This window comes from Hyperolius riggenbachi, chromosome 7, assembly GCF_040937935.1.
Source record: "Hyperolius riggenbachi isolate aHypRig1 chromosome 7, aHypRig1.pri, whole genome shotgun sequence".
NCBI classification, from domain to species: domain Eukaryota; kingdom Metazoa; phylum Chordata; class Amphibia; order Anura; family Hyperoliidae; genus Hyperolius; species Hyperolius riggenbachi.
This window is the reverse complement of record NC_090652.1, coordinates 298,874,521-298,901,130: the sequence shown is the minus strand read 5'-3', so window position 1 is coordinate 298,901,130 and position 26,610 is coordinate 298,874,521. Positions and strand designations below refer to the sequence as shown.

General features: G+C 49.3%; 1 protein-coding gene across 2 annotated transcripts in view; it reads right to left on the bottom strand.

Moving 5' to 3' along the window:
• LOC137525165 (sterol 26-hydroxylase, mitochondrial-like) overlaps positions 1-26,610 on the bottom strand; it is a 113,536-nt gene that overhangs the window by 20,795 nt on the left and 66,131 nt on the right. For both annotated transcript variants that reach the window (XM_068246041.1, XM_068246042.1), the window contains one exon: positions 20,109-20,190. In XM_068246041.1, the coding sequence (XP_068102142.1) occupies positions 20,109-20,190 (82 nt within the window). The remainder of the gene's footprint in view (positions 1-20,108; positions 20,191-26,610) is intronic.

Here is a 26,610-nt window from a genome sequence, read left to right as displayed (position 1 = left end):
TACTTTGCCACAAATCTTTGAACCACTAGATTCATGACATGTGCCATGCAGGGTATGTGTGCCAGCTTCCCCATATGCAAAGCGGCAAGCAGATTACTGCAGTTGTCGCACACCACGTTGCCTATCTCCAGGTGGTGCGGGGTCAGCCACTCATCCACCTGTTTCTTAAGAGCAGCCAGGAGAGCTGCTCCAGTGTGACTCTCGGCTTTGAGACAAGACATGTCTAAGATGGCGTGACACCGTTTTACCTGGCATGCAGCAATAGCCCTGCGGAGCTGGGGCTGTGTAGCTGGAGAGGAGAACTGCCACTCAGCCAAGGAGGAGGAGGACAGCGAAGAGCATGTAGCAGGAGGAGAGGAGGTGGCAGGAGGCCTGCCTGCAAGCCGTGGAGGTGTCACAATTTGGTCCGCTGCGCCCTGCTTGCCATCGTTCACCACCAGGTTCACCCAATGGGCTGTGTAGGTAATGTAGCGGCCCTGCCCGTGCTTGGCAGACCAGGCATCCGTGGTCAGGTGTACCCTTGACCCAACGCTCTTCGCAAGAGATGACACCACTTGCCTCTCAACTTCACGGTGCAGTTGGGGTATGGCCTTTCTCGAAAAATAAGTGCGGCCTGGCATCTTCCACTGCGGTGTTCCGATGGCCACAAATTTACGGAAGGCCTCAGAGTCCACCAGCCGGTATGGTAACAGCTGCCGAGCTAACAGTTCCGCCACGCCAGCTGTCAGACGCCGGGTAAGGGGGTGACTGGCCGAAATTGGCTTCTTCCGCTCAAACATTTCCTTCACGGACACCTGACTGCTGCTGTGGGCAGAGGAGCAGGAAGCGCTCAAGGGCAGAGGCGGAGTGGAGGAGGGTGCCTGTGAAGGTGGAAGGGAGAAAGCGGCAGAAGCAGATAATGCACCTGATGGAGGAGGAAGAGGAGAAGGAGGGTGGCTTTGCTTTTGTGTGCTGCTGCTGCTTTTGCTCAGGTGGCCATCCCATTGCTGTTTGTGCCTTTTCTCCAGGTGCCTTCGTAAGGCACTTGTCCCTACGTGAGTGTTGGCCTTTCCACGGCTCAATTTTTGTTGGCAGAGCGAACAGATGGCTTTGGTCCGATCTGAGGCACACACACATTAAAAAATGTCCACACCGCTGAGCCACCCTGGGATGTGGGCACTATGGGGACCTCAGCAGCTGATGCTGAAGGGCAAGTTGGCTGGCTGTACATAGGTGGCGATACATGGTGCCGGACACTGCCACCAGCTGTTTCTGACGAAGAGCTGCCCCAGCTTCTTTCAGCAACTTCTCTCCTCCTACTACTCTCTGACTCCCCCTCTGAACTGTCCCCCTCTTCATCTCCTCTATTGGGAACATACAGAGGATCCCTATCATCGTCATCATCGTAGTCATCCTGCCCAGCTTCGCTTGCCTCAGACAAATCCAAACTTGCACCATCAGTAGGTCCTTCATCCTCCTGACACGTTACATCCATAGTGTTGCCGCGTAACTCAGACATATGAGCTGGTGAAAATTCATCTGGCTGTAACAACAATGGCTGTGCATCAGTGATTTCACCACTAAATAATTCTTGCGAAGTGTCAAATGCAGCGGAAGTGGTGCTAGTAGTAGCGCTGGTGGCTGAGCAAGATGAGGTATTCTGTGTCGCTAAATACTCAACCACGTCCTGACAATCTTGGGAGGTGATGGGACGTGCCTTCTTCCGAGCACTGTACTGTGGGCCAGGTCCACACGAAATTACATTTACACGACCTCGCGCAGACCTGCCGGGTGGCCTTCCTCTGGCTCTGGCACTACCTCTCTTCCTCTACCTGTTTTGTCCATATCGGGTATGCACGGAGTGGTATATCACACTGCGTGCACTCACGTAGGTAGGTGGGTTCACTTAACTGCACAGGTATGCGCACTGATGCGGTGGGTTCACTGAACAGAACAGGTATACAGTGGCGGGTTCACAGAACAGAACAGGTATGCAGTGGCAGGTTCACTGAACACAACAGGTATGCAGTGGCGGGTTCACTAAACAGAACAGGTATACAGTGGCGGGTCCACTGAACAGAACAGGTATGCAGTGGCGGGTTCACTAAACAGAACAGGTATACAGTGGCGGGTTCACAGAACAGGTATGCAGTGGCAGGTTCACTGAACACAACAGGTATGCAGTGGCGGGTTCACTGAACACAACAGGTATGCAGTGGCGGGTTCACTGAACACAACAGGTATGCAGTGGCGGGTTCACTGAACAGGTATACAGTGGCGGGTCCACTGAACAGAACAGGTATGCAGTGGCGGGTTCACTAAACAGAACAGGTATACAGTGGCGGGTTCACTAAACAGAACAGGTATACAGTGGCGGGTTCACAGAACAGGTATGCAGTGGCAGGTTCACTGAACAGGTATACAGTGGCGGGTCCACTGAACAGAACAGGTATGCAGTGGCGGGTTCACTAAACAGAACAGGTATACAGTGGCGGGTTCACTAAACAGAACAGGTATACAGTGGTGGGTTCACAGAACAGGTATGCAGTGGCAGGTTCACTGAACACAACAGGTATGCAGTGGCGGGTTCACTGAACAGGTATACAGTGGTGGGTCCACTGAACAGAACAGGTATGCAGTGGCGGGTTCACTAAACAGAACAGGTATACAGTGGCGGGTTCACAGAACAGGTATGCAGTGGCAGGTTCACTGAACACAACAGGTATGCAGTGGCGGGTTCACTCAACAGGTATGCAGTGGCGGGTCCACTGAACAGAACAGGTATGCAGTGGCGGGTTCACTGAACAGGTATACAGTGGCGGGTCCACTGAACAGAACAGGTATGCAGTGGCGGGTTCACTAAACAGAACAGGTATACAGTGGCGGGTTCACTAAACAGAACAGGTATACAGTGGCGGGTTCACAGAACAGGTATGCAGTGGCAGGTTCACTAAACAGAACAGGTATACAGTGGCGGGTTCACTAAACAGAACAGGTATACAGTGGTGGGTTCACAGAACAGGTATGCAGTGGCAGGTTCACTGAACACAACAGGTATGCAGTGGCGGGTCCACTGAACAGAACAGGTATGCAGTGGCGGGTTCACTAAACAGAACAGGTATACAGTGGCGGGTTCACTAAACAGAACAGGTATACAGTGGCGGGTTCACTAAACAGAACAGGTATACAGTGGCGGGTTCACAGAACAGGTATGCAGTGGCAGGTTCACTGAACACAACAGGTATGCAGTGGCGGGTTCACTGAACACAACAGGTATGCAGTGGCGGGTTCACTGAACAGGTATACAGTGGCGGGTCCACTGAACAGAACAGGTATGCACTGGCGGGTTCACTGAACAGGTATACAGTGGCGGGTCCACTGAACAGAACAGGTATGCAGTGGCGGGTTCACTAAACAGAACAGGTATACAGTGGCGGGTTCACTAAACAGAACAGGTATACAGTGGCGGGTTCACAGAACAGGTATGCAGTGGCAGGTTCACTGAACACAACAGGTATGCAGTGGCAGGTTCACTGAACACAACAGGTATGCAGTGGCGGGTTCACTGAACAGGTATACAGTGGCGGGTCCACTGAACAGAACAGGTATGCAGTGGCGGGTTCACTAAACAGAACAGGTATACAGTGGCGGGTTCACTGAACAGGTATACAGTGGCGGGTCCACTGAACAGAACAGGTATGCAGTGGCGGGTTCACTGAACAGGTATACAGTGGCGGGTCCACTGAACAGAACAGGTATGCAGTGGCGGGTTCACTGAACAGGTATGCAGTGGTGGGTTCACAGCACAGGTATGCAGTGGTGGGTTCACAGCACAGGTATGCAGTGGTGGGTTCACAGCACAGGTATGCAGTGGTGGGTTCACAGCACAGGTATGCAGTGGTGGGTTCACAGCACAGGTATGCAGTGGTGGGTTCACAGCACAGGTATGCAGTGGTGGGTTCACAGCACAGGTATGCAGTGGTGGGTTCACAGCACAGGTATGCAGCCAGACAGGAACAAGTTAAGCCTAACTAATCTTTCCCTGAGAGACAGTCTGCAGCAGCTCGCCCTACTCTTACTAACGCAGGCAGCACACGAGTGACCGTAATGGCCGCCGCTGCCTGCCTTATATAAGGGGGGGTGGGGCTCCAGGGGCTAGTGTAGCCTAATTGGCTACACTGGGCCTGCTGACTGTGATGTAGAGGGTCAAAGTTGACCCTCCATGTGCATTATTGGGCGAACCGAACTTCCGCAAAGGTTCGCCTGCGGGACGCGAACGCGAACCACCGAAGTTCACGTGGAACCGTTCGCAGGCGAACCGTTCGGCCCAACTCTAAGCGTAATATGTCTGCTAAAATAAAACCATACTGCGCCTCTCGCGCCCGAATACACTTACAAGCTCCAAGATGGATGTTTAAGTATTTCACAGCGGCAGAGCTGTTAGGTCTGTAGTCTCAGATACGAGGTCCGTCCGCGGCGTCCCGCTTGATCAACCCCCACGACCACCAGCCTGCCCGGATTTCCGTGCTGTGTGTCAGGCGTACTGGCTCCGCCCTACGCGTTTCGTCATACGACTCATCAGGGTCGTATGACGAAACGCAGCATTGTTTGATCAATATTGTTTATTCGCAGCATTGTTTGATCAATTTTGTTTATTCGCAGCATTGTTTGATCAATATTGTTTATTCGCAGCATTGTTTGATCAATATTGTTTATGCGCAGCATTGTTTGATCAATATTGCGTGCTGGGACTGCTGTGCTGCTACTCTGCATACAGGGGAGCACAGTGGCATAGCAGTGAGTGTGCTGAGACTGCTGTGCTGCTACTCTGCATACAGGGGAGCACAGTGGCATAGCAGTGAATGTGCTGAGACTGCTGAGCTGCTACTCTGCATACAGGGGAGCACAGTGGCATAGCAGTGAGTGTGCGGAGACTGCTGTGCTGCTACTCTGCATACAGGGAAGCACAGTGGCATAGCAGTGAGTGTGCTGAGACTGCTGAGCTGCTACTCTGCATACAGGGGAGCACAGTGGCATAGCAGTGAGCGTGCTGAGAGTGCTGAGCTGCTACTCTGCATACAGGGGAGCACAGTGGCATAGCAGTGAGTGTGCTGGGACCAGGGCCGGGCCGAGGCATAGGCTGGAGAGGTTCCAGCCTCAGGGCGCAGTGTAGGAGGGGGCGCAGAATTCATTCAGCTGTCATTCCCAATTGTGTTTGAAGCAGAAAGAAATAAGAAAAGGGGATACATGGCAGTGACTGCAAGCCATATAACTAGATATTAAGGTGTTGGGGAGGTTGTGGGCCCTGTGGCACCTCTTAGGGCCCTTTTCCACTAGCAATCGCTAGCGTTCACGCTGAACGCTAGCGATTGCTGAATCGCAATTACCGCCGATTACCCGACGTTCGCGGCCGCGATTTTGCTATGCTATGCACTCGTCGCTCCGCGGCGCGATCAAGTAAAAAACGAATCGCGGTAGTGGAAATTACCTACCGCGATTCCTATGTTAAAAAGCAAATCGTAGCGATTGTAAAATCGCTAGCGGTTTGCGTTTTTGCGATTCAGCCAGCGCAAACGCGCTGGTGGAAAAGGGCCCTTAGGGCCCTTTTCCACTAGCAATCGCAATCACAAACGCCAGCGATTGCGATTGCGATTTTTCATTAATTCTGTTATGCGATTGCAAATTGCGATTTTCATTTGCATTGCATTATCATTGTAAAAATCGCTCCAGCAAGCGATTGTGATTTGCGATTAGCGATTTCCAAATCGAATCACTGTAGTGGAAAATACTTCTCGTGATTTCTATGATAAAGTAACAACTCTAGCGATTTAAAAATCACTAGCGATTTGCGATTTTGCGATTCAGCAATCACAATCGCTCTAGTGGAAAAGGGCCCTAAGTCTAATAGCAATCAGTGTGTGATGGCTGGGGTGGCATGGATGGAGGGGCGCACTTTGGTGTCTCAGCCTTGGGTGCTGGAGGACCTTGTCCCGGCTCTGGCTGGGACTGCTGTGCTGCTGCTCTGCATACAGGGGAGCACAGTGGCATAGCAGTGAGTGTGCTGATATTGCTGAGCTGCTACTCTGCATACAGGGGAGCACAGTGGCATAGCAGTGAGTGTGCTGAGACTGCTGTGCTGCTACTCTGCATACAGGGGAGCAAAGTGGCATAGCAGTGAGTGTGCTGAGACTGCTGAGCTGCTACTCTGCACACAGGGGAGCACAGTGGCATAGCAGTGAGTGTGCTGAGACTGCTGAGCTGCTACTCTGCATACAGGGGAGCACAGTGGCATAGCAGTGAGTGTGCTAAGACTGCTGTGCTGCTACTCTGCATACAGGGGAGCACAGTGGCATAGCAGTGAGTGTGCTGAGACTGCTGAGCTGCTACTCTGCATACAGGGGAGCACAGTGGCATAGCAGTGAGTGTGCTGAGATTGCTGAGCTGCTACTCTGCATACAGGGGAGCACAGTGGCATAGCAGTGAGTGTGCTGAGATTGCTGAGCTGCTACTCTGCATACAGGGAGCACAGTGGCATAGCAGTGAGTGTGCTGAGACTGCTGAGCTGCTACTCTGCATACAGGGGAGCGCAGTGGCATAGCAGTGAGCGTGCTGAGACTGCTGAGCTGCTACTCTGCATACAGGGGAGCACAGTGGCATAGCAGTAAGCGTGCTGAGACTGCTGAGCTGCTACTCTGCATACAGGGGAGCACAGTGGCATAGCAGTGAGTGTGCTGAGACTGCTGAGCTGCTACTCTGCATACAGGGGAGCACAGTGGCATAGCAGTGAGTGTGCTGAGACTGCTGAGCTGCTACTCTGCATACAGGGGAGCACAGTGGCATAGCAGTAAGCGTGCTGAGACTGCTGAGCTGCTACTCTGCATACAGGGAAGCACAGTGGCATAGCAGTGAGTGTGCTGAGACTGCTGAGCTGCTACTCTGCATACAGGGGAGCACAGTGGCATAGCAGTAAGCGTGCTGAGACTGCTGAGTAGTGTTGGGCGAACAGTGTTCGCCACTGTTCGGGTTCTGCAGAACATCACCCTGTTCGGGTGATGTTCGAGTTCGGCCGAACACCTGACGGTGCTCGGCCAAACCGTTCGGCCATATGGCCGAACTAAGAGCGCATGGCCGAACGTTCCCCGAACGTTCGGCTAGCGCTGTGATTGGCCGAACGGGTCACGTGGTTCGGACCCGAACGCGCTCTGATTGGCCGAACTGTCACGTGGTTCGGGTAAATAAATACCCGAACCACGTCATATCTCCGCCATTTGTCTGTGGGTTTAGCTTTGGGTAGGCAGGCAGGGTAGTTCGCGCTCCAGCCACGCTAGCCAGGGTCCCCCCCAGTCATTGTGTGTCGCTGCTGGGAATAGTAGTACACCGCTCGCTCAGCATTCTGTTTACTGCCACTCTGTGTACCTCGCTCAGCCACACTATATAGCATTCTGTTTACTGCCACTCTGTGTCTGCTGGGAATAGTAGTACACCGCTTGCACAGCCACACTATATAGCATTCTGTTTACTGCCACTCTGTGTACCTCGCTCAGCCACACTATATAGCATTCTGTTTACTGCCACTCTGTGTCTGCTGGGAATAGTGGTACACCGCTCGCTCAGCCACACTATATAGCATTCTGTTCACTGTTCTGTGTCTGCTTGGAATAGTGGTACACCGCTCGTTCAGCCACACTATATAGCATTCTGTGTACTGTTCTGTGTCTGCTGGGAACAGTAGTACACCGCTCGTTCAGCCACACTATATAGCATTCTGTGTACTGTTCTGTGTCTGCTGGGAACAGTAGTACACCGCTCGCTCAGCCACACTATATAGCATTCTGTTCACTGTTCTGTGTCTGCTGGGAATAGTGGTACACCGCTCGCTCAGCCACACTATATAGCATTCTGTTCACTGTTGTGTCTGCTGGGAATAGTGGTACACCGCTCGCTCAGCCACACTATATAGCATTCTGTTTACTGTTCTGTGTCTGCTGGGAATAGTGGTACACCGCTCGCTCATCCACACTATATAGCATTCTGTTCACTGTTCTGTGTCTGCTGGGAATAGTGGTACACCGCTCGCTCAGCCACACTATATAGCATTCTGTTCACTGTTCTGTGTCTGCTGGGAATAGTGGTACACCGCTCGCTCAGCCACACTATATAGCATTCTGTTTACTGCCACTCTGTGTACCTCGCTCAGCCACACTATATAGCATTCTGTTTACTGCCACTCTGTGTCTGCTGGGAATAGTGGTACACCGCTCGCTCAGCCACACTATATAGCATTCTGTTCACTGTTCTGTGTCTGCTTGGAATAGTGGTACACCGCTCGCTCAGCCACACTATATAGCATTCTGTTTACTGTTCTGTGTCTGCTGGGAATAGTGGTACACCGCTCGCTCAGCCACACTATATAGCATTCTGTTCACTGTTCTGTGTCTGCTGGGAATAGTGGTACACCGCTCGCTCAGCCACACTATATAGCATTCTGTTTACTGTTCTGTGTCTGCTGGGAACAGTAGTACACCGCTCGCTCAGCCAGAGTATATAGCATTGTGTTTACTGCCACTCTGTGTACACCGCTCAGCCAGACTATATACCATTGTTTACTGACACTCTGTGTACACCACTCAGCCACACTATATACCATTGTTTACTGACACTCTGTGTACACCGCTCAGCCAGACTATATACCATTGTTTACTGCCACTCTGATTCTGCTGGGAACAGTAGTACACCGCTCGCTCAGCCAGACTATATACCATTGTTTACTGACACTCTGTGTACACCGCTCAGCCAGACTATATACCATTGTTTACTGACACTCTGTGTACACCACTCAGCCACACTATATACCATTGTTTACTGACACTCTGTGTACACCGCTCAGCCAGACTATATACCATTGTTTACTGCCACTCTGATTCTGCTGGGAACAGTAGTACACCGCTCGCTCAGCCAGACTATATACCATTGTTTACTGACACTATATAGCAGACTATATAGCATTGTGTGTACACCGCTCAGCCAGACTATATACCATTGTTTACTGACACTCTGTGTACACCGCTCAGCCAGACTATATACCATTGTTTACTGCCACTCTGATTCTGCTGGGAACAGTAGTACACCGCTCGCTCAGCCAGACTATATACCATTGTTTACTGACACTCTGTGTACACCGCTCAGCCAGACTATATACCATTGTTTACTGACACTATATAGCAGACTATATAGCATTGTGTGTACACCGCTCAGCCAGACTATATACCATTGTTTACTGACACTCTGTGTACACCGCTCAGCCAGACTATATACCATTGTTTACTGCCACTCTGATTCTGCTGGGAACAGTAGTACACCGCTCGCTCAGCCAGACTATATACCATTGTTTACTGACACTCTATGTACACCGCTCAGCCAGACTATATACCATTGTTTACTGCCACTCTGATTCTGCTGGGAACAGTAGTACACCGCTCGCTCAGCCAGACTATATACCATTGTTTACTGACACTCTATGTACACCGCTCAGCCAGACTATATACCATTGTTTACTGCCACTCTGATTCTGCTGGGAACAGTAGTACACCGCTCGCTCAGCCAGACTATATAGCATTGTGTTTACTGCCACTCTGTGTACACCGCTCAGCCACACTATATAGCATTGCGTACTCTGCCAGTCAGTGTGTATATTGCTGGGATCAGTAATACTCCACTCACCGTCAACCACTATATGAGCTCAACATGAGTTCCCCAGAGACCTCCGCTGTGAGCAGCACTCCCAACAACAGCAACAGCCAACGCCCCACGCAAGCTATAACATCCACCCCAGCAGCCAGTGGTCAGCAGCAGCCCTCCCCGGAGGAGAACGTTGTGTCCATCAGTCCGTCGCCAGAGCGATTAATGAGGGCTGCCATTGAGGAGATGATGGGGCCTGATGTGGAGGAGGAGGTCTGGCTCAGGCCAGCATCCCAAGTTAATGTTGAGGACGATGAGGGGTCTGTGTCTGGGGATGTTGGGGTGGCAGAGGTGGTGGGTGGGTCAGACTCAGGAGAAGAGTTGTATGATGAGGATGATGATCGGGACCATCTGTATGTGCCTCAGAGTCCGACCCCGGAAAACATGTTGTATCGTGTGTTTAGGTACTAAAATCTGCGTTCCCTCCCAGTAGTGTTGGGCGAACAGTGTTTGCCACTGTTCGGGTTCTGCAGAACATCACCCTGTTCGGGGTGACTATATAGCAGACTATATAGCATTGTGTTTAATGCCACTCTGTGTACACGGCTCAGCCACACTATATAGCATTGTGTTTACTTCCACTCTGTGTCTGCTGGGAACAGTAGTACACCGCTCACCCGCCACTGTATAGCATTGTGCTCTGTGTCACTGCTGACAATAGTGGTACACCGCTCACCCACCACTGTATAGCATTTCTGTACTGCCACTGTACTGCTGCCAGTCAGCGTGTACTTTAAGGATAAGTGAAATGAGGAAGAAATCCGGTGAAAGAGGGAGGGGCAAGGGAAGAGGTGTTTCCCCTGACGGTTCACGTACAGGCCACAGGGGAGCACCCAAGAAAACCCACTCAATACTGCCCATGTTGTCCAGGACAACAACCCTCACAGATCCAAAAGAACAGGACCAGATAATTACTTGGATGACCTCTCAAGCGTCCAGCAGTGGGTTAAGCAGCACCAGCACATCACGCACGAGGTCCGAGTCCTCAGCCAGTTAAAGTCTGGGCTTTCTTTGAAGACTGCACTGAGGATGTTACCATGGCGATTTGCAAGGTGTGCAAGACCCGCCTGAGCAGGGGGAAAAGTATTAACAACCTCTCCACCACCAGCATGAGCCGCCACATTCTATCCAAACATCCCACTCTGTGGGCAAACGCGGCAGGACAGGGTACCACCAGCAACACTGCCTCCCTTGGGTTCACCAGACTCACCACCAGACCCGCCTCAGCAGCAGCAGTAGCCCAGCCATTGCGTGGTTCACAACATTCACAAACATCAGACGATGCTGACACTGTCACTTTCCGGACTAGTGCTCTTGAGGTCTCCCAGTGTTCATCAAACACAACAACCAACAGCCCTTCGGTGTGCAGCGCTACGGTTGAGTTGTCTGTTTCTGAGATGTTTGAGCACAAGAGGAAATTGCCAGCAAATGACCCCCGGGCCGTGGCAGTAACAGCCAGCCAGCATAGCCAAGCTTCTGGCCTGCGAAATGCTGCCATATCGAGTGGTGGAGACAAACAGCTTCAAGGGCATGATGTCAGTGGCCATCCCACGTTACGTGGTTCCCAGCCGCTACCACTTTGCGCGCTCTGCAGTGCCTGAGTTGCATGAGCACGTGGTCAGCTAAATAACCCGAAGCTTGAAGAATGCCGTTGCCTGCAAGGTTCACCTCACCACTGACACCTGGACGAGTGCGTTCGGCCAGGGTCGATACATCTCCCTTACCGCGCACTGGGTGAACCTTGTGGAGCCTGGCAGCGATTCCTCACCTGCTACGGCGCGGGTGTTGCCCACGCCGCAAACAGCTGGATAACAACAGCAGCACCTACCTCTCTGACTCCTTCTCCTCCAACGCATCTCAAAGCTGTACCTCATCCGGAAATGCTAACCCAGCACCAGCAGCAGTAGGATCGTGGAAGCAGTGCAGCACAGCTGTTGGCATGCGTCAGCAAGCGTTGCTGAAGCTGATCTGCCTTGGGGATAAGCAGCACACAGGGGAGGAAATTTGGAGGGGAATAAAGGAACAGACGGATTTGTGGCTGGCACCGCTGGACCTGAAACCGGGCATGAAGCTAGACACCTGGCACGAACTGGCAATGTACGCAATAGAGGTGCTGGCTTGCCCGGCAGCCAGCGTTATGTCGGAACGCTGTTTCAGTGCTGCCGGAGGCATCATCACAGATCGGCGTATCCGCCTCTCCACAGAAAATGCAGACCGTCTGACTCAAATTAAAATGAATCAATCCTGGATTGGAAACGACTACGCAACACTCCTGGACCCCAACCAAGTAACATGACCGATGAACATCTGGGATGGTTTAGCGTTTCCGGTCCCTGTTTATTGAACCTCTCATCTGTATTACATTTATGACTGCATGGCGGCAAAAAGCATTGCTGCTATATCCGCACGCTTTTTGTCCTCATGCAAGGCCTGGGTTGTTGTGTCTCACAAAGCGTGGCCTTCTCCTCCTGCGCCTCCTCCTGTTCCATCACGTGTGCTGCTGCTGCTGCTGGGTTACCGTTGCCGCGTGGTCCCTGTTTATTGAACCTCTTATCTTTATTACATTTATGACTACATGGCGGTACAAAGCATGCTATCCGCACGCTTTTTGTCCTCATGCAAGGCCTGGGTTGTTGTGTCTCACAAAGCGTGGCCTTCTCCTCCTGCGCCTCCTCCTGTTCCATCACGTGTGCTGCTGCTGCTGCTGCTGGGTTACCGTTGCCGCGTGGTCCCTGTTTATTGAACCTCTTATCTTTATTACATTTATGACTACATGGCGGTACAAAGCATGCTATCCGCACGCTTTTTGTCCTCATGCAAGGCCTGGGTTGTTGTGTCTCACAAAGCGTGGCCTTCTCCTCCTGCGCCTCCTCCTGTTCCATCACGTGTGCTGCTGCTGCTGCTGCTGCTGCTGGGTTACCGTTGCCGCGTGGTCCTTGTTTATTGAACCTCTTATCTTTATTACATTTATGACTACATGGCGGTACAAAGCATGCTATCCGCACGCTTTTTGTCCTCATGCAAGGCCTGGGTTGTTGTGTCTCACAAAGCGTGGCCTTCTCCTCCTGCGCCTCCTCCTGTTCCATCACGTGTGCTGCTGCTGCTGCTGGGTTACCGTTGCCGCGTGGTCACTGTTTATTGAACCTCTTATCTTTATTACATTTATGACTACATGGCGGTACAAAGCATGCTATCCGCACGCTTTTTGTCCTCATGCAAGGCCTGGGTTGTTGTGTCTCACAAAGCGTGGCCTTCTCCTCCTGCGCCTCCTCCTGTTCCATCACGTGTGCTGCTGCTGCTGCTGCTGCTGGGTTAGCGTTGCCGCGTGGTCCCTGTTTATTGAACCTCTTATCTTTATTACATTTATGACTACATGGCGGTACAAAGCATGCTATCCGCACGCTTTTTGTCCTCATGCAAGGCCTGGGTTGTTGTGTCTCACAAAGCGTGGCCTTCTCCTCCTGCGCCTCCTCCTGTTCCATCACGTGTGCTGCTGCTGGGTTAGCGTTGCCGCGTGGTCCCTGTTTATTGAACCACTTATCTTTATTACATTTATGACTGCATGGTGGTACAAAGCATGCTATCCGCACGCTTCTTGTCCTCATGCAAGGCCTGGGTTGTTGTGTCTCAAAGCGTGGCCTTCTCCTCCTGCGCCACCCTCCTCCTGTTCCATCACGTGTGCTGCTGCTGGGTTAGCATTACCGGTCCCTTTTCCTGGAACCTCTTATATGTATTACATTTATGACTGCATGCCGACAAAAAGCATGTTACCTGTGCAAAGAAAACAGACATTTCCCGCATTTAAAAGACAGTTTTCCCTTTGAAACTTTAAAATCGATTTTCTCAAAAACTATAAGCTCTTTTTGCTAAATTTTTTTTTCCTCTTGTACCCACTCCCAAGGTGCACATACCCTGTAAATTTGGGGTATGTAGCATATAAGGAGGCTTTACAAAGCACAAAAGTTCGGGTCCCCATTGACTTCCATTATGTTCGGAGTTCGGGTCGAACACCCGAACATCGCGGCCATGTTCGGCCTGTTCGGCCCGAACCCGAACATCTAGATGTTCGCCCAACACTACTGCTGAGCTGCTACTCTGCATACAGGGAAGCACAGTGGCATAGCAGTGAGCGTGCTGAGACTGCTGAGCTGCTACTCTGCATACAGGGGAGCACAGTGGCATAGCAGTGAGTGTGCTGAGACTGCTGAGCTGCTACTCTGCATACAGGGGAGCACAGTGGCATAGCAGTGAGTGTCTCCTCCTCTGCTCAGTGCAGTGTTGGGTGCAGCCAGAGTCCCCTCCGTCATGGTGCATAATGCAGCCACCCCAGCCCTTTAATTCATTGGTGCTCAGTGTCCCTAAATGAAGCAGGTGCTACGAGCTTCATAATACACACAATGCTTGTTTCCGTCAGATTGATGGGTCAAATTAATAATTTCCGGCATGTCTGATCCGTTCCCAATCAAGAATGGGTTCGATTTTTAGATTAGTACTGCAAAAAAAAAATTGATCCTGTTCTCGATCGGGAGCAGAGCAGACATGCCGGACATTATCAATTTGACCCGTGGATCTGATGAGAAATTGCATTCTGTGTACCAGCCTTATTGCAGCCACACTCCCTGTCCCCCTCCCTTCAGTATTTCACAATACCCCATCTGACAGCAACGACAGTACAGGGAAATGGTCAAATAGGTTTCTTCGGTGCGCAAGCTTGACCGTGTCCATACTGGGCATACGCAAATGAGATCCACACATGCCCAGTAGAACTAAGGCACTTGTGCATGACTCTTTTCCTTCATGCAAAAGCACTTCATTTGACTGGGCATGTGTGGATGTTACTTGCGCATGCGCAGTACAGATACACTCGCTCACATAATGCTCGTGTACGGAAAGAACATATTCGACCAAAGACGGATCCGGCACCGGGCTAACCACATCCTTTGTTGCCATAGGGGCAAACTGCAAACAGCTTCCAGCATCCCCCCCATGCTCTGTATAGAGGCACTACAGCTGCCAGCATGCCCCTCTCCTTCTATAGAGGCACCATAGCTCCCAGCATGCCTCTCCCACTCCATAGAGGCACTACAGCTCCCATCATGCTCCTCCCCTTCCATAGCGGCACCACAACTCCCAGCATGCCTCTCCTCCTCCATATAGTATTAGATTGACCCCTAGGGCTCTCCAGGCCTTTTTCAATGTGAATAATGGTCCCCTGGTGCCCCTGTAGAGTAGTTGCAGTGGAGCGCACTCACCTGTCCGGCCGGCAGGCTCCCTCCATCTGTGTGCTTCATCCTTGCAGGTGCCTCATCTCCGTGACCTGGTGACATGTGCACACCTATGTGCCGCTGGGTCACTGAGATGAGGCGCCTGTGAGGATGGAGACGTTCGCACACAGATGAGCGCGCCTGCTGGACAGGTGAGTGCCTCTGCTATGAATACACTGCAGAGGCTCTGGGGGTCCACTATTCATTTTGGGGAGACCAAGGGGGGCCCAGCAACCAGCTGTGGGGCCCTGGGGATAACCCAACAATTTATGGAGGGGTATTCTGGGACCTGTGGTGCCTCTATGGAAGGGAAGGAGCATGACGGGTGCCATGGTGCTTATAGGGAGGGCTTTCTGGGAGTTGTGGTGCCTCTATTGAGGGAAAGGGGCGTGCTGGGGCTGCGGTACCTCTATGGAGGGGGAAGGGCATGCTGGGAGCAGTAGTGCCTCTATGGAGGAGAAGGGCATGCTGGTAGCTTTAGTGCCTCTATAGGGGAGGCAGGGAAACTTGCTGGGGCTGTGGTGTCTCTGTGGAGAAGGATGGCATGCTGGAAACAGTAGTGCCTCTATGGAGAAGGGCCTGCTGGAAACAGTAGTGCCTCTATAGGGGAAAAAATTGCTGGGGCTGTGGTGCCTCTATAGAGGGGGGAGGGGCATGCTCAGAGCAGTAGTGCTTCTATGGAGGAGAAGGGCATGCTGGCAGCTTTAGTGCCGCAATTGGGGAAAGAGACCTGCTGGGAGATGTGGTGCTTCTATAGAGGGAGAGAGGAAAAACAGACCATCTAATACTGTGGAGTGGGGGAGGGGATGTCAGAAACTCACAGGCATGCAGCAGAAGGAATTCCCAGCCAGGCATCTGATCCTCTCCTGCAGCCAGTGCAGCGTCTTTCTTCTCTGCACTGAGGAACTGGCTGCACTGAAAGCCCTGGCTGCTTCTCCTAGTGATGGGTCGTTCGCGAACGAGCCGGCTCTTTGCTGCGAACGACAAGAGCCGGTTCTCGGTTTTGAAAGAGCCGATGCCTCAGCCGCCCCACACAGCTCTGCTTTGCTCTGTAATAAAGGGCGCTGAGGCATGTTGGGAGATGTAGTCCTCTTGCAGCTTGTAGGAGTGTATGGGGCGGAGCAGAGCAGTAGCAGGAGGGATTGCCCCAGTCAGAGAAGCAGTCTGGAGTGGTCATGGAGACGGGGGCGGGGCTTTTACTCCGATTCTGAGTGGTGTCTAGTGATATTTAATGAAGAGCCGATTCAGAGCCGTAAGAGCTGGCTCTTTAATGGGAGCCGATTCAGAAGAACCGATTCTCCGAGAAGAGCCGGAATTCCCATCACTAGCTTCTCCCCATGTGTGTATACAGAGCAGCCTGGCAAGTAGTCTGTCCCAGCGTGGTCTCCACAGGCCGGGGGGGGCGGAGCCTACACACATACACACACAGTGCATCAGAGAGGATGCCGGGAGAAGCAGGAGCTCTCAGCCAATGCCCTGCTCCCTGGCCCCCCAGGAAAGAGCTGAGCTTAGCCCATCAGAACAGCTGTGGGCAGGGCTGAATCGAGTGGCCTCGGAGCTGCTGATTTTCAAAGCTATTTACAACTGCACCGGCCCTGATTGTTAGAGATCCCCGCGGCCCGGGGGGAGAATGCCACCCGTCCCGCTGCGCCAGCCTGGTTATGTGTATACAGTTGATCCTCCAGGCAGTGGAAGTGTCCGACATGTCTTCAGCTTCTCTTGGGTTTCAGCAATTTGCCTGAGAGTCAGACAGGAGAAATACCAACTAACAGCTTGTACAATTAGTTAGCTGACTTGGGGGTTGATTCACTTTGTAGGACAAGATATCCACACTTTGGTCAATAGGCTGCCTGGCAAGTGACAGGCAGCCTATTGGGCCAATGAAAGTGCGGTGATCACGTCCTACAAAGTCACTGGACCTGACAGGATCCAGAGTGGAACAATTGGAGCAGCCGTTAGTTTTGGGGGTAGCACGAGTAAGTTAGTGGTGCTACAGCAGTAGCATGCCTACTTTGACAATGTTACTTGCGCTGTCACACTAAGCTGCGCTGAGCAGTGTAACTTAGTGAATCTACCCCCAACTGTGAGCCAGATGTAGCCATCAAAAGAGCCACATCTGGCTCCCGAGCCATAGGTTCCCTACCCCTGATCTAAAGGGTCATCCATCTATAGTCATGTGATTTTGACTTGGCTAAAACCATAACTCCTGAACATTTGGACAGAGATCTGAAGTATTTACATTAATCCCCTGGACATCATTGGCATCCCTCAAATAATCTCCCTCATCTGACCTCTGTTTTGGAAACAGTAAAAAAGGGCGCAGGAGGCTAGTGGACAAATAGGGCGCCGCCATTCACTCCCATAATAAATATCGTTTACTGGGCGCCGAACAGGAAAAAAGGGCGCCCGAGAATATTAACGTTTTCCAACGGCGCCCGAAGATTTTTAATGTTTTATAAGTGCTTGTGATGATTTACGTTTCCTATTTCAATAAAACATTTTAAATGTTATCCCTTACTGTTTGTAAAACATTATTATTCACAAAATAAAGCAATCAGTACGTAACGTAAATTGTAATATATTTTATCCCTTACTGTTTCTAAAACATTATTCTACACACAATACAGTGATCACTAAGGAGGGTCTTAGGTTTAGGCACCACCAGGGGGGTCTTAGGTTTAGGCACCACCAGGGGGGTCTTAGGTTTAGGCACCAATACGGGGGTCTAGGGGTTAGGGGTAGGTACAGGGAGGGTTACTTACTAATTTTTTTTTAAACGTTATTATACATTTCACTTTTTAAACGGAAGATTAACGTTTTCACAATTGCCGATTTCATGCACATTATTTAATGATTTACAACTTTATAAAACATTATTTTTAAACGAAATATAGTACATTATATTTTTAAACGCTATCCATGTTTATCGTTTAAAACCCCGCGCCCTTTTTTCCCAGCGCCCCTTTTTAACGTACGCCTCTGTTTTTCCTGCAAAAACCTCATACAATTCCTACACTGTGATGCTACCTGGATATCCTCCCACCTTCCGTCCTCAAAGAGCCAAACATGCTGGCCTGCCAAGAGCCAAACACCAGGGGCCTGATTCACAAAGCGGTGCTAACAGTTAGCACACTGGTGAAAAGCCCTTTATCATGCCTAAACTCAGTTTAGATGTGATAAGTTTACGTGTGATAAGTTTAGGCATGATAAGTTTAGGCGTGATAAGTTAAAGCGCCAACTGGGTTAGCACCGCAGTGCACAGCTGATCAAAAGTTTTGCGCTAGCAAAGTCTGGTGCACTTCGCATAAAGTTTAATGGCGCTGCTTTGCGTGCGGGACTTTGCAAGCGATCTAAACTTATCATACCTAAACTTATCACGCCTAAACTTATCACGCCTAAACTGGCTTTTTACCAGCGTGGTGCAATGGTCTCTAACTGGGTTAGCACCGCTTTGTGAATCAGGCCCCAGGTCTGAACAGCCAATGTTGCTTAAATGTCAAAAAAAATATTAAAGGGACTCATACCACACCGGGGAAACCCGGGCCGGGTGTTGGGCTCCCACTTCCTGAACCGGGACGCTCTTTGTCATCCTGTCGGCCGCTGCGCATCATCACGTCGGCCAGCGTGACAGTACTGTGCATGCGCTGTTAAATTGCATGTGCAGTACTGTCACGCTGGCTGCCGTGATGACGCGCAGCGGCCGGCGTAATGACGAAGAGTGTCCCGGTTCAGGAAGTGGGAGCCCGTCACCCGGGCCGGGTGTCCCCGGTGCGGTATGCGGCGGAGGGACCGGGAGGAGCCAGGACCACGCCAGGGGACCTCCTGACCTACGGTGGGCTGCAGAAAGCCCCAGGTAAGTACCAATTTTGTTTATTTTTAGAGCTCGGAGTTCCTTTAAGGTGAAACGATTTCTGGTGACCAGGGGCACCGCTGGGCACAAGCAACCCAAGTAACCGCTTGGGTCCTCACCCACAGCCATATCTCCCAACTTTTAGAGTCAGGAGAAGGACGCCAAGACCCGCCCCAGCCACACCTTTAGCCATATCTCAGTTTTACAATAAAGTTCCCTGGTGTCTAATGGTTTCCCCCTCCCCATATAACTTCCCTGCTACCCATCCCCATATGGCTTCTCTGGTGGCCTAAAAAATACAGCGTCCTTGGTGTCTAGTGCTCTCTCCCGTCCCTCCCCAATAAAGCTTCCCTGGTGTCTAGTGGTTTCCCCCTCCCTCCCCAACTTACTGTATCTTCCCTGGTGGTCTAGTGGTTTCCCCCCCCCCCCCCCTCCCCAACTTACTGTATCTTCCCTGGTGTCTAGTGGTTTCCCTCTCCCTCCCCAACTTACTGTATCTTCCCTGGTGGTCTAGTGGTTTCCCCCTTCCTCCCCAACTTACTGTATCTTCCCTGGTTGTCTAGTGGTTTTCCCCCTCCCTCCCCAACTTACTGTATCTTCCCTGGTGTCTAGTGGTTTCCCCCTCCCTCCCCAACTTACTGTATCTTCCCTGGTGGTCTAGTGGTTTCCCCCTCCCTCTCCAACTTACTGTATCTTCCCTGGTGTCTAGTGGTTTCCCATCCTTCCCCAACTTACTGTATCTTCCCTGGTGTCTAGTGGTTTTCCCCTCCCTCCCCAACTTACTGTATCTTCCCTGGTGTCTAGTGGTTTCCCCCTCCCTCCCCAACTTACTGTATCTTCCCTGGTGGTCTAGTGGTTTCCCCCTCCCTCTCCAACTTACTGTATCTTCCCTGGTGTCTAGTGGTTTCCCATCCTTCCCCAACTTACTGTATCTTCCCTGGTGTCTAGTGGTTTTCCCCTCCATCCCCAACTTACTGTATCTTCCCTGGTGTCTAGTGGTTTCCCATCCTTCCCCAACTTACTGTATCTTCCCTGGTGTCTAGTGGTTTCCCCCTCCCTCCCCAACTTTCTGTATCTTCCCTGGTGTCTAGTGGTGAAAGAGGTTTTCTTTGTGTCGGATTACACCTGAATAAGTCGGGGTAAGTAAGAGACACGGAATTCCCTGCAGTAGCTCACAGCATCTCATTGAAGTACAAAAAGAGGGGGAGGAGTAATACAATCAGTCCACAGTCATAGCACTGGGTGATCTGATACCCGCTCCTCTGGAATACACTTACATCTTTTGGAAATCGATAGCCTCCAATGGTGATACTCTTCTCCGCAATCACTCTAGAATTAGACGGCAGCACTGGATACATCCTGCAAACAAATCATATAGGGGTTGATTCAAAACCTCTCTCACCTTATGTAGGTTTCACAATATCTATGTAAAACAGCACACAACATAAAAAAAGTGCCAACAAATAAGGCAAAGAGAGTGATATAGGAGATAAGTGAATCAGGAACAGTTTATTGGAGTCTAGTCTACTGGAGTGTGGAAAAGCATTTATGCACCACATGAACAATCCACCTGAAAGGATTATAATTTGTTCACATAAAAGTGTCTTGGAATCAAGGCTGGATTTCTGGAAAGGGCCTTGGGCGGCAGGTGGCCAAGGGGCGGCTGGACATGGAAGAGGAATTGCTGCATATGGAAGAAGAGGCTGCAAATGGAATATGGAAGCTGCTGCTCAATGGATCTGCATATAACTGAAAGGGCTGCTGTGCATAAAGGGAAAACATAGAAGAGGGGGCTGCACAAGAATTAGAAGGGGGCGCTGCACATGGAAGGGGGGCGAGTAGGGATGATCAATGGGGTGCAAATAATTTATTGTTGCATTAAAATTGCATTAAAATTTCATGTAAATGTTACCCACCAGGCCTAAAGGGGTCGGGGCTTCTGTACACACACTGGTTCTCGGCAGAGGTGGCCGTTTTCCTGTATTTATCAATATAAGAGCTCTCTTCCACTAGGGGCGATTTGCTGCATTTCCCAACAAAAACAAAACAAAACAAAATCGGACAGCAAGAGGCGTAAAAGCGGGTCATGCTTTAGAATTCTGATGTGATCTTGCATCACTAAGTGCCAGCAGTCTCGTAATACACATAACAGCACAGTGGAAACGGGCCCTTAGTCGATCGGGAGTAGCTGATTTTTCTGATCAAGTTTTATTTTATTTTTACTTTTCATTGTCTCCGCTCAAACCTCAATGACATGTATTGAAGTATGCCAGAGCTAAAATCTATAAACTATTGACCCTTTTTTTTATATCTTTCCTGCTTTCAGAAGCCACTTTCTGCCAGAAGTGTGTTTTATGGCTGTAATTCCTTATCAGTGAGGGTTACGCTATAGTCCGACCCGGTCCTGTCTCCTGTTTTTTTGTTTTGTTTTTTTTTCTTATAAATTCTTTTTATTGATTTTGAAAAGTTAAAACACACTGAAAAAAGGTGCCCACTCGCAGGTGAGCCAACATATACTCTAAAAACTTACATTCACAGTAACACCTTAACACCTACATGTGCAGACCTCCCTCCCTCCACCTCAACCCGCCCCACATCGCAAATATTGGTAGAGAGTATTAGTATTTCCAACAGTCAAAGCTATAGGATTTAACATGAAGTCAGAATACAGTTCATATTACTTTACCAGAGTCACACACCGTTATTTCGTTAGGAAGTATCTTTGTTGCTCGTCCACAGTTTCCATACCTTAGCAAATTTTTGCGGGCAATCCCTGGCTATATAAGCAGCTTTGTATAAATGCAGTGAATCATTAATGAGTTTCTTCCAGAACTGAAGAGAAGGAGCTTCCTCTTTCATCCAGTTAAGTAGAATTGCCTTGCGATAATAATATAATAATAAACCAATTAGCGTCCTTTGGGCTGGAGTAGGAGCTAGTTTAGTGGTATCTCTCAGGACACAGTAGAATGGATCTATTGGTACATGGATTTTTGTAATCTTTGTAATATATTCACAAATAGTTTTCCATTTTTGGAGTACATTGGGACACCACCATAGCATGTGATCTAAGTCTGCGTCACTAGCTGCACATCTCCAACATAGCACCGGATTCGAACTGTCAAATCTGGACAATTTAGAGGGGGTGAGGTATGCTCTATGGAGGATTTTATACTGAATCAGTCTATCCCTGGTCGCAATCAAATAGGTAAAAGGTTTTATCCATATATCTTCCCACTCCTCGTCATCCAGAGTTGGAAGAACATTTAGCCATGGGTTTTTTGTAAATACTTATATGGGGTTCAGTCAGTAAAATAACATGTTGGTACGCTGCTGACATGGGCTTAGTGAGATTCTCTTTTAGTAGAATATCTTCAATCTCAGATGTACTAAGTCTGACTTGATTACCCCCAAATTGTGCCCCGAAGGCATGACGTACCGTACTTGTAGAAATCGAAAAAAAATATGTATTGGGAAGTGAGAAAGTTTCTTTCAGAGAGTCAAATTGTATTAGTTTAGCTGATTGTACAATATGCTGCAAGTGTGATACTCCCTTAGCTATCCATATTTTAGGATCGGGAATTGTATAGAAATGAGGCAATTTTGGGTTGTTCCAAATAGGAGTATTAGGAGAGAATTGATGATCTGGGGGGGCGGGACCATTTATGCACCAAATCCCATGCTTTTATTATTAGTCTCATATTGTTGGTTAGTGGGTAAGGTGCAGTGGTTCCTCTATATCAGTGATGGCTAACCTTGGCACTCCAGCTGTGGTGGAACTACAAGTCCCATGAAGCATTGCAATACTCTGACAGCTCTAAGCATAACTCGTTGAGGCAGAGATATGATGGGATTTGTAGTTTTGTCACAGCTGGAGTGCCAAGGTTAGCCATCACTGCTCTATATAGTATTTGTTTCAGGGCTTCAAATTAGCCCAGAAGGGCAGCATCAAGAACAGTTGCAGCATTTGTAGGGTCTTGCGTCAACCACCAGTGTGCAGTTACTAATCTAATTGGCTAGCTAAATAATATTTAAATAAATCTGGAAATGCCAATCCCCCCTCCATCCAGGGTCTCTGGAGCTTCCTAATGCTTATTTTGGGGATCTTATTGTACCAAATGAAGCTCGTGAGTGTGGATGTTAATGGTTTAAAAAAGGTTTGTGGGATCCAAACTGGGCAATTTCTGAACAGATACAAGTATTTTGGTAGGAGTTTCATCTTGATTAGATTTATCCTCCCAGTCAGGGATAAGGGAAGAGATTGCCAACCAAGCAGCTTTTGTTTTGTAAAAGGAATGACTATCCTTAAAGGGAAGGTTCAGGGAGGGTGGGTAAAAAATAAAAATCAATTTCCACTTACCTGGGGCTTCCTCCAGCCCGTGGCAGGCAGGAGGTGCCCTCGCCGCCGCTCCGCAGGCTCCCGGTGGTCTCCGGTGGCCGACCCGACCTGGCCAGGCCGGCTGCCAGGTCGGGCTCTTCTGCGCTCCAAGGCCCGGAACTTCTGCGTCCCACGCCGGCGCTCTGACGTCATCGGACGTCCTCCGGGCTCTACTGCGCAGGCGCAGAACTACTGCGCATGCGCAGTAGAGCCCGGAGGACGTCCGATGACGTCAGCGCGCCGGCGTGGGACGCAGAAGTTCCGGGCCAGAAGAGCCCGACCTGGCAGCCGGCTGGCCCCAGGTAAGTGGAAATTGATTTTTATTTTTTACCCACCCTCCCTGAACCTTTCCTTTAAGATAGTCATTAGTGTTATTGGAAATAATAACTCCTAAGTATTTCGTTTTAGACACTTTCTCCATCTGGGATTGGGGTATATTGTTACAGTTAAACAGAAGGATCTTAGACTTAGACTGGTTTACTACCAGACCCGTATAGGGGGCAAAAACCTGAAACACCTCAAATATTCCTCTCAGAGAATTTGCTGGATCTGCCACATAGACCACTAAATCGTCGGCATACAGGGATACCCGCTCCTCCAGCCTGCCAACAGAGAATCCTTGAATACTGCGACTTTACCTTAGGGCGGTAGAAATTGGTTCCATGGCTATGGCGAATAAGGCTGGAGAGAGAGGGCACCCCTGCCTCGTACCCCTGTACAAACCCACCTGTTCTGAGACCTGCACGCCAATTCGTATTTGTGAGGTAGGAGTTTTATATATTGTTTTAATCCACGAGATTAGCTTCTCCCCAAAACCCATTATATTAAGTGTAGACCATAAATATGTCCATTCTACCGAGTCAAATGCTCGTTGAATGTCCAAAAAGGCCAGAGCTCTGGGGGAGTCTATCGTTTCTGATGACTGCACGTGCGTAAAAAATCTTCTAAGGTTTATATCTGTGGTCTTGTGTGGCATAAAGCTGGGTTAATTATTTCAGTAATAAATTTATTTATTCTGGTTGTTAGGATTTTGGTGAGTATTTTTAAATCATTATTTAATAACGAGATGGGCCTATAAGATTGGCAGTCCAGTGGGTCCTTGTCTGGTTTCAAGATTAATATTACATGAGCTTGGTAGAAGGTCTGAGGAAGCTCCCCTGCGACTAAGCATTTATTTAGGGTAGTTTTAAGGTATGGGGCTACTATACGTGAGTATCTTTTATGCAATTCAATGGGAATTCCATCCGGGCCAGGGGATTTTTGCGATGGGAAGGAGGAGATAGCGTCTAAAATCTCTTCTTCTGAAATTTCAGTCTCTATTTCAACTGATGTTTCCACTGATAGGGACGGCATATCCATGTCATTTAGAATTTGGGTGCTCTCTAGATTTGGACTAGTGTAGGATGACTTATACAGCATATTATAATAATCATGGAATGGAAAGTTTGAAGGATCTGGGGAGGACTAGCCGATATCTCTCCTGACGGCATACATATTTCAGGGATGTTAGATTGAGCAGTAGGGTTTCTCGAGATATTGGCCAGCAGCTTTCCATTTTCATCCCCTTTCTCGAAGAGTGATTGTTGCCATTCTGTTAATGAGATTTTAGTAAGGTCAGTAAAGTGTAGATTTAAATTTCTCTGAGCCTGCATAAGCTCAGTAAATTTGGATGGGTTTGGGGATTGTGCATGAGCTAGGGTGGCAATCTTCTCCGCATCTTGAAGATAAACTAGGGTGCTATCAAAGTTTTTCCTCCTAGCTGATATTTGGCTAATATATTCACCTCTAATAGTAGCTTTAAAAGCATCCCATACTGTTTTCTCATTTACTGAGTCTAAGTTTATTTCCCAGTATTGTTGAAATGCCTTAGTTATCTTTTCCCCAATTTCCTTGTCATTTACCCACTTTGGATCCAGTTTCCATAATGATCTGTCATATTTGGTGCCCATTCTACAGGTGATTTCCAGGGGAGCATGGTCTGAAAGACCACCTGGCAGATAAGATGCCCCAGAGACAATTGTAAGGAGAATGAACAGAATAGCGTAGCGCCCACACTCACAGCTGCAGACTCTGCAGAGGGGTCCCAAACCTGAATAAATTTATATAAACAAACACAGAAAGCGCTGCTAAAGGAGATTCAAGTGAAAAATACTGTATTTATTGAATAAAACACATAAAATTGGACAAATTTGTCCAGCTGTGTATAAAACGCTGTTAGCGTAAAAAACACCTGAGGTGCTGAGATGGGTGAACTCACCCGCCCCAGCAGTATATGTACATATACTAAAATTAAAATTAAAATGATTTTAAAACTTCATTGGTTGGTGAAGAACCTGGAAAAGTCTCACACAATGATATTGGGGTGGATCCTTCTGTCCTGTGACTGGACTGGAATAGATGTTAACAGTGACTTCTTCCGTAATGTGGATCAATTGAATGGTCAAGTTTGCATCATAGTACAATATCCTTGCTTCACTGTGGCAATAAAATTGATGAAACTAAAGTGCAACTGTACTGCAACAATCTCACCCGTCCTTTGTTGGTTCAGGTTAATCCATATGTTGCGCAGGACTGAGTCTTCTTGGGAGCCGCTCGATCTTAGTGGCCCCGGCCGGCGGCACAGTAAGAGAGACTGGACGGAAGTGTCACGTCGGGCAGAAGTGCCCGGCTCCCCTGCAGATGGTAAGAGTGCTTGGGTGGCAGCGGTGCGTAGCTACGCGGACTTCCGTGCTTGGGCTTGATGTGAACAGCCGCTTGGCTCCAGCTGGCCCCGTTCCCCACTCGTCGTGACGTCACACTCACAGCCTACGCTGACGTTTCGGAGGGAACGCCCCCCTTTCTCAAAGCTTAGCTGCCGGGGATCTGGGGCTGGCTATTTATGTCCTCTGTTGCACTGTCAGTTTTACTCAAAAGCGAATAGCTCTAAGTCTTTATTAAGCCCATGTGGAATAAGGGAATTTAAATTGAAAATCCACATTGTTTCTCTACGGGACATTTCTGAAACATAGTCTTCTCCTCTCCATGGTCTTTTTACTAGCTCCAGTGCACAAAATTTAGTTCCCTTAAAGGAACATCCATGTTTAGTCTTATAGTGCTCTGATAATGGGTGCTTCTTGCAACCTTTTTTAATGTTTGTACAGTGTTCATTCAGTCTTTCCTTCAGGGATCGTTTGGTTCTACCCACGTAGTGTTTAGAACATGGACAAGTCAATACATATATGACCCCCTTAGAGTCACAGTTGGTCACGTCCCTAATATTAAATTTATCGTTACTAGTCATCGATTGAATTTCACATATTTTTTCAATTGGGGAATTTGATTCTCTGCACGCTCTGCAGAAACCGCACTTCTTAAAATATCCATTTGATTTGCTCAATGTTGTGTTTTTTACGGTTGGGGCTAAT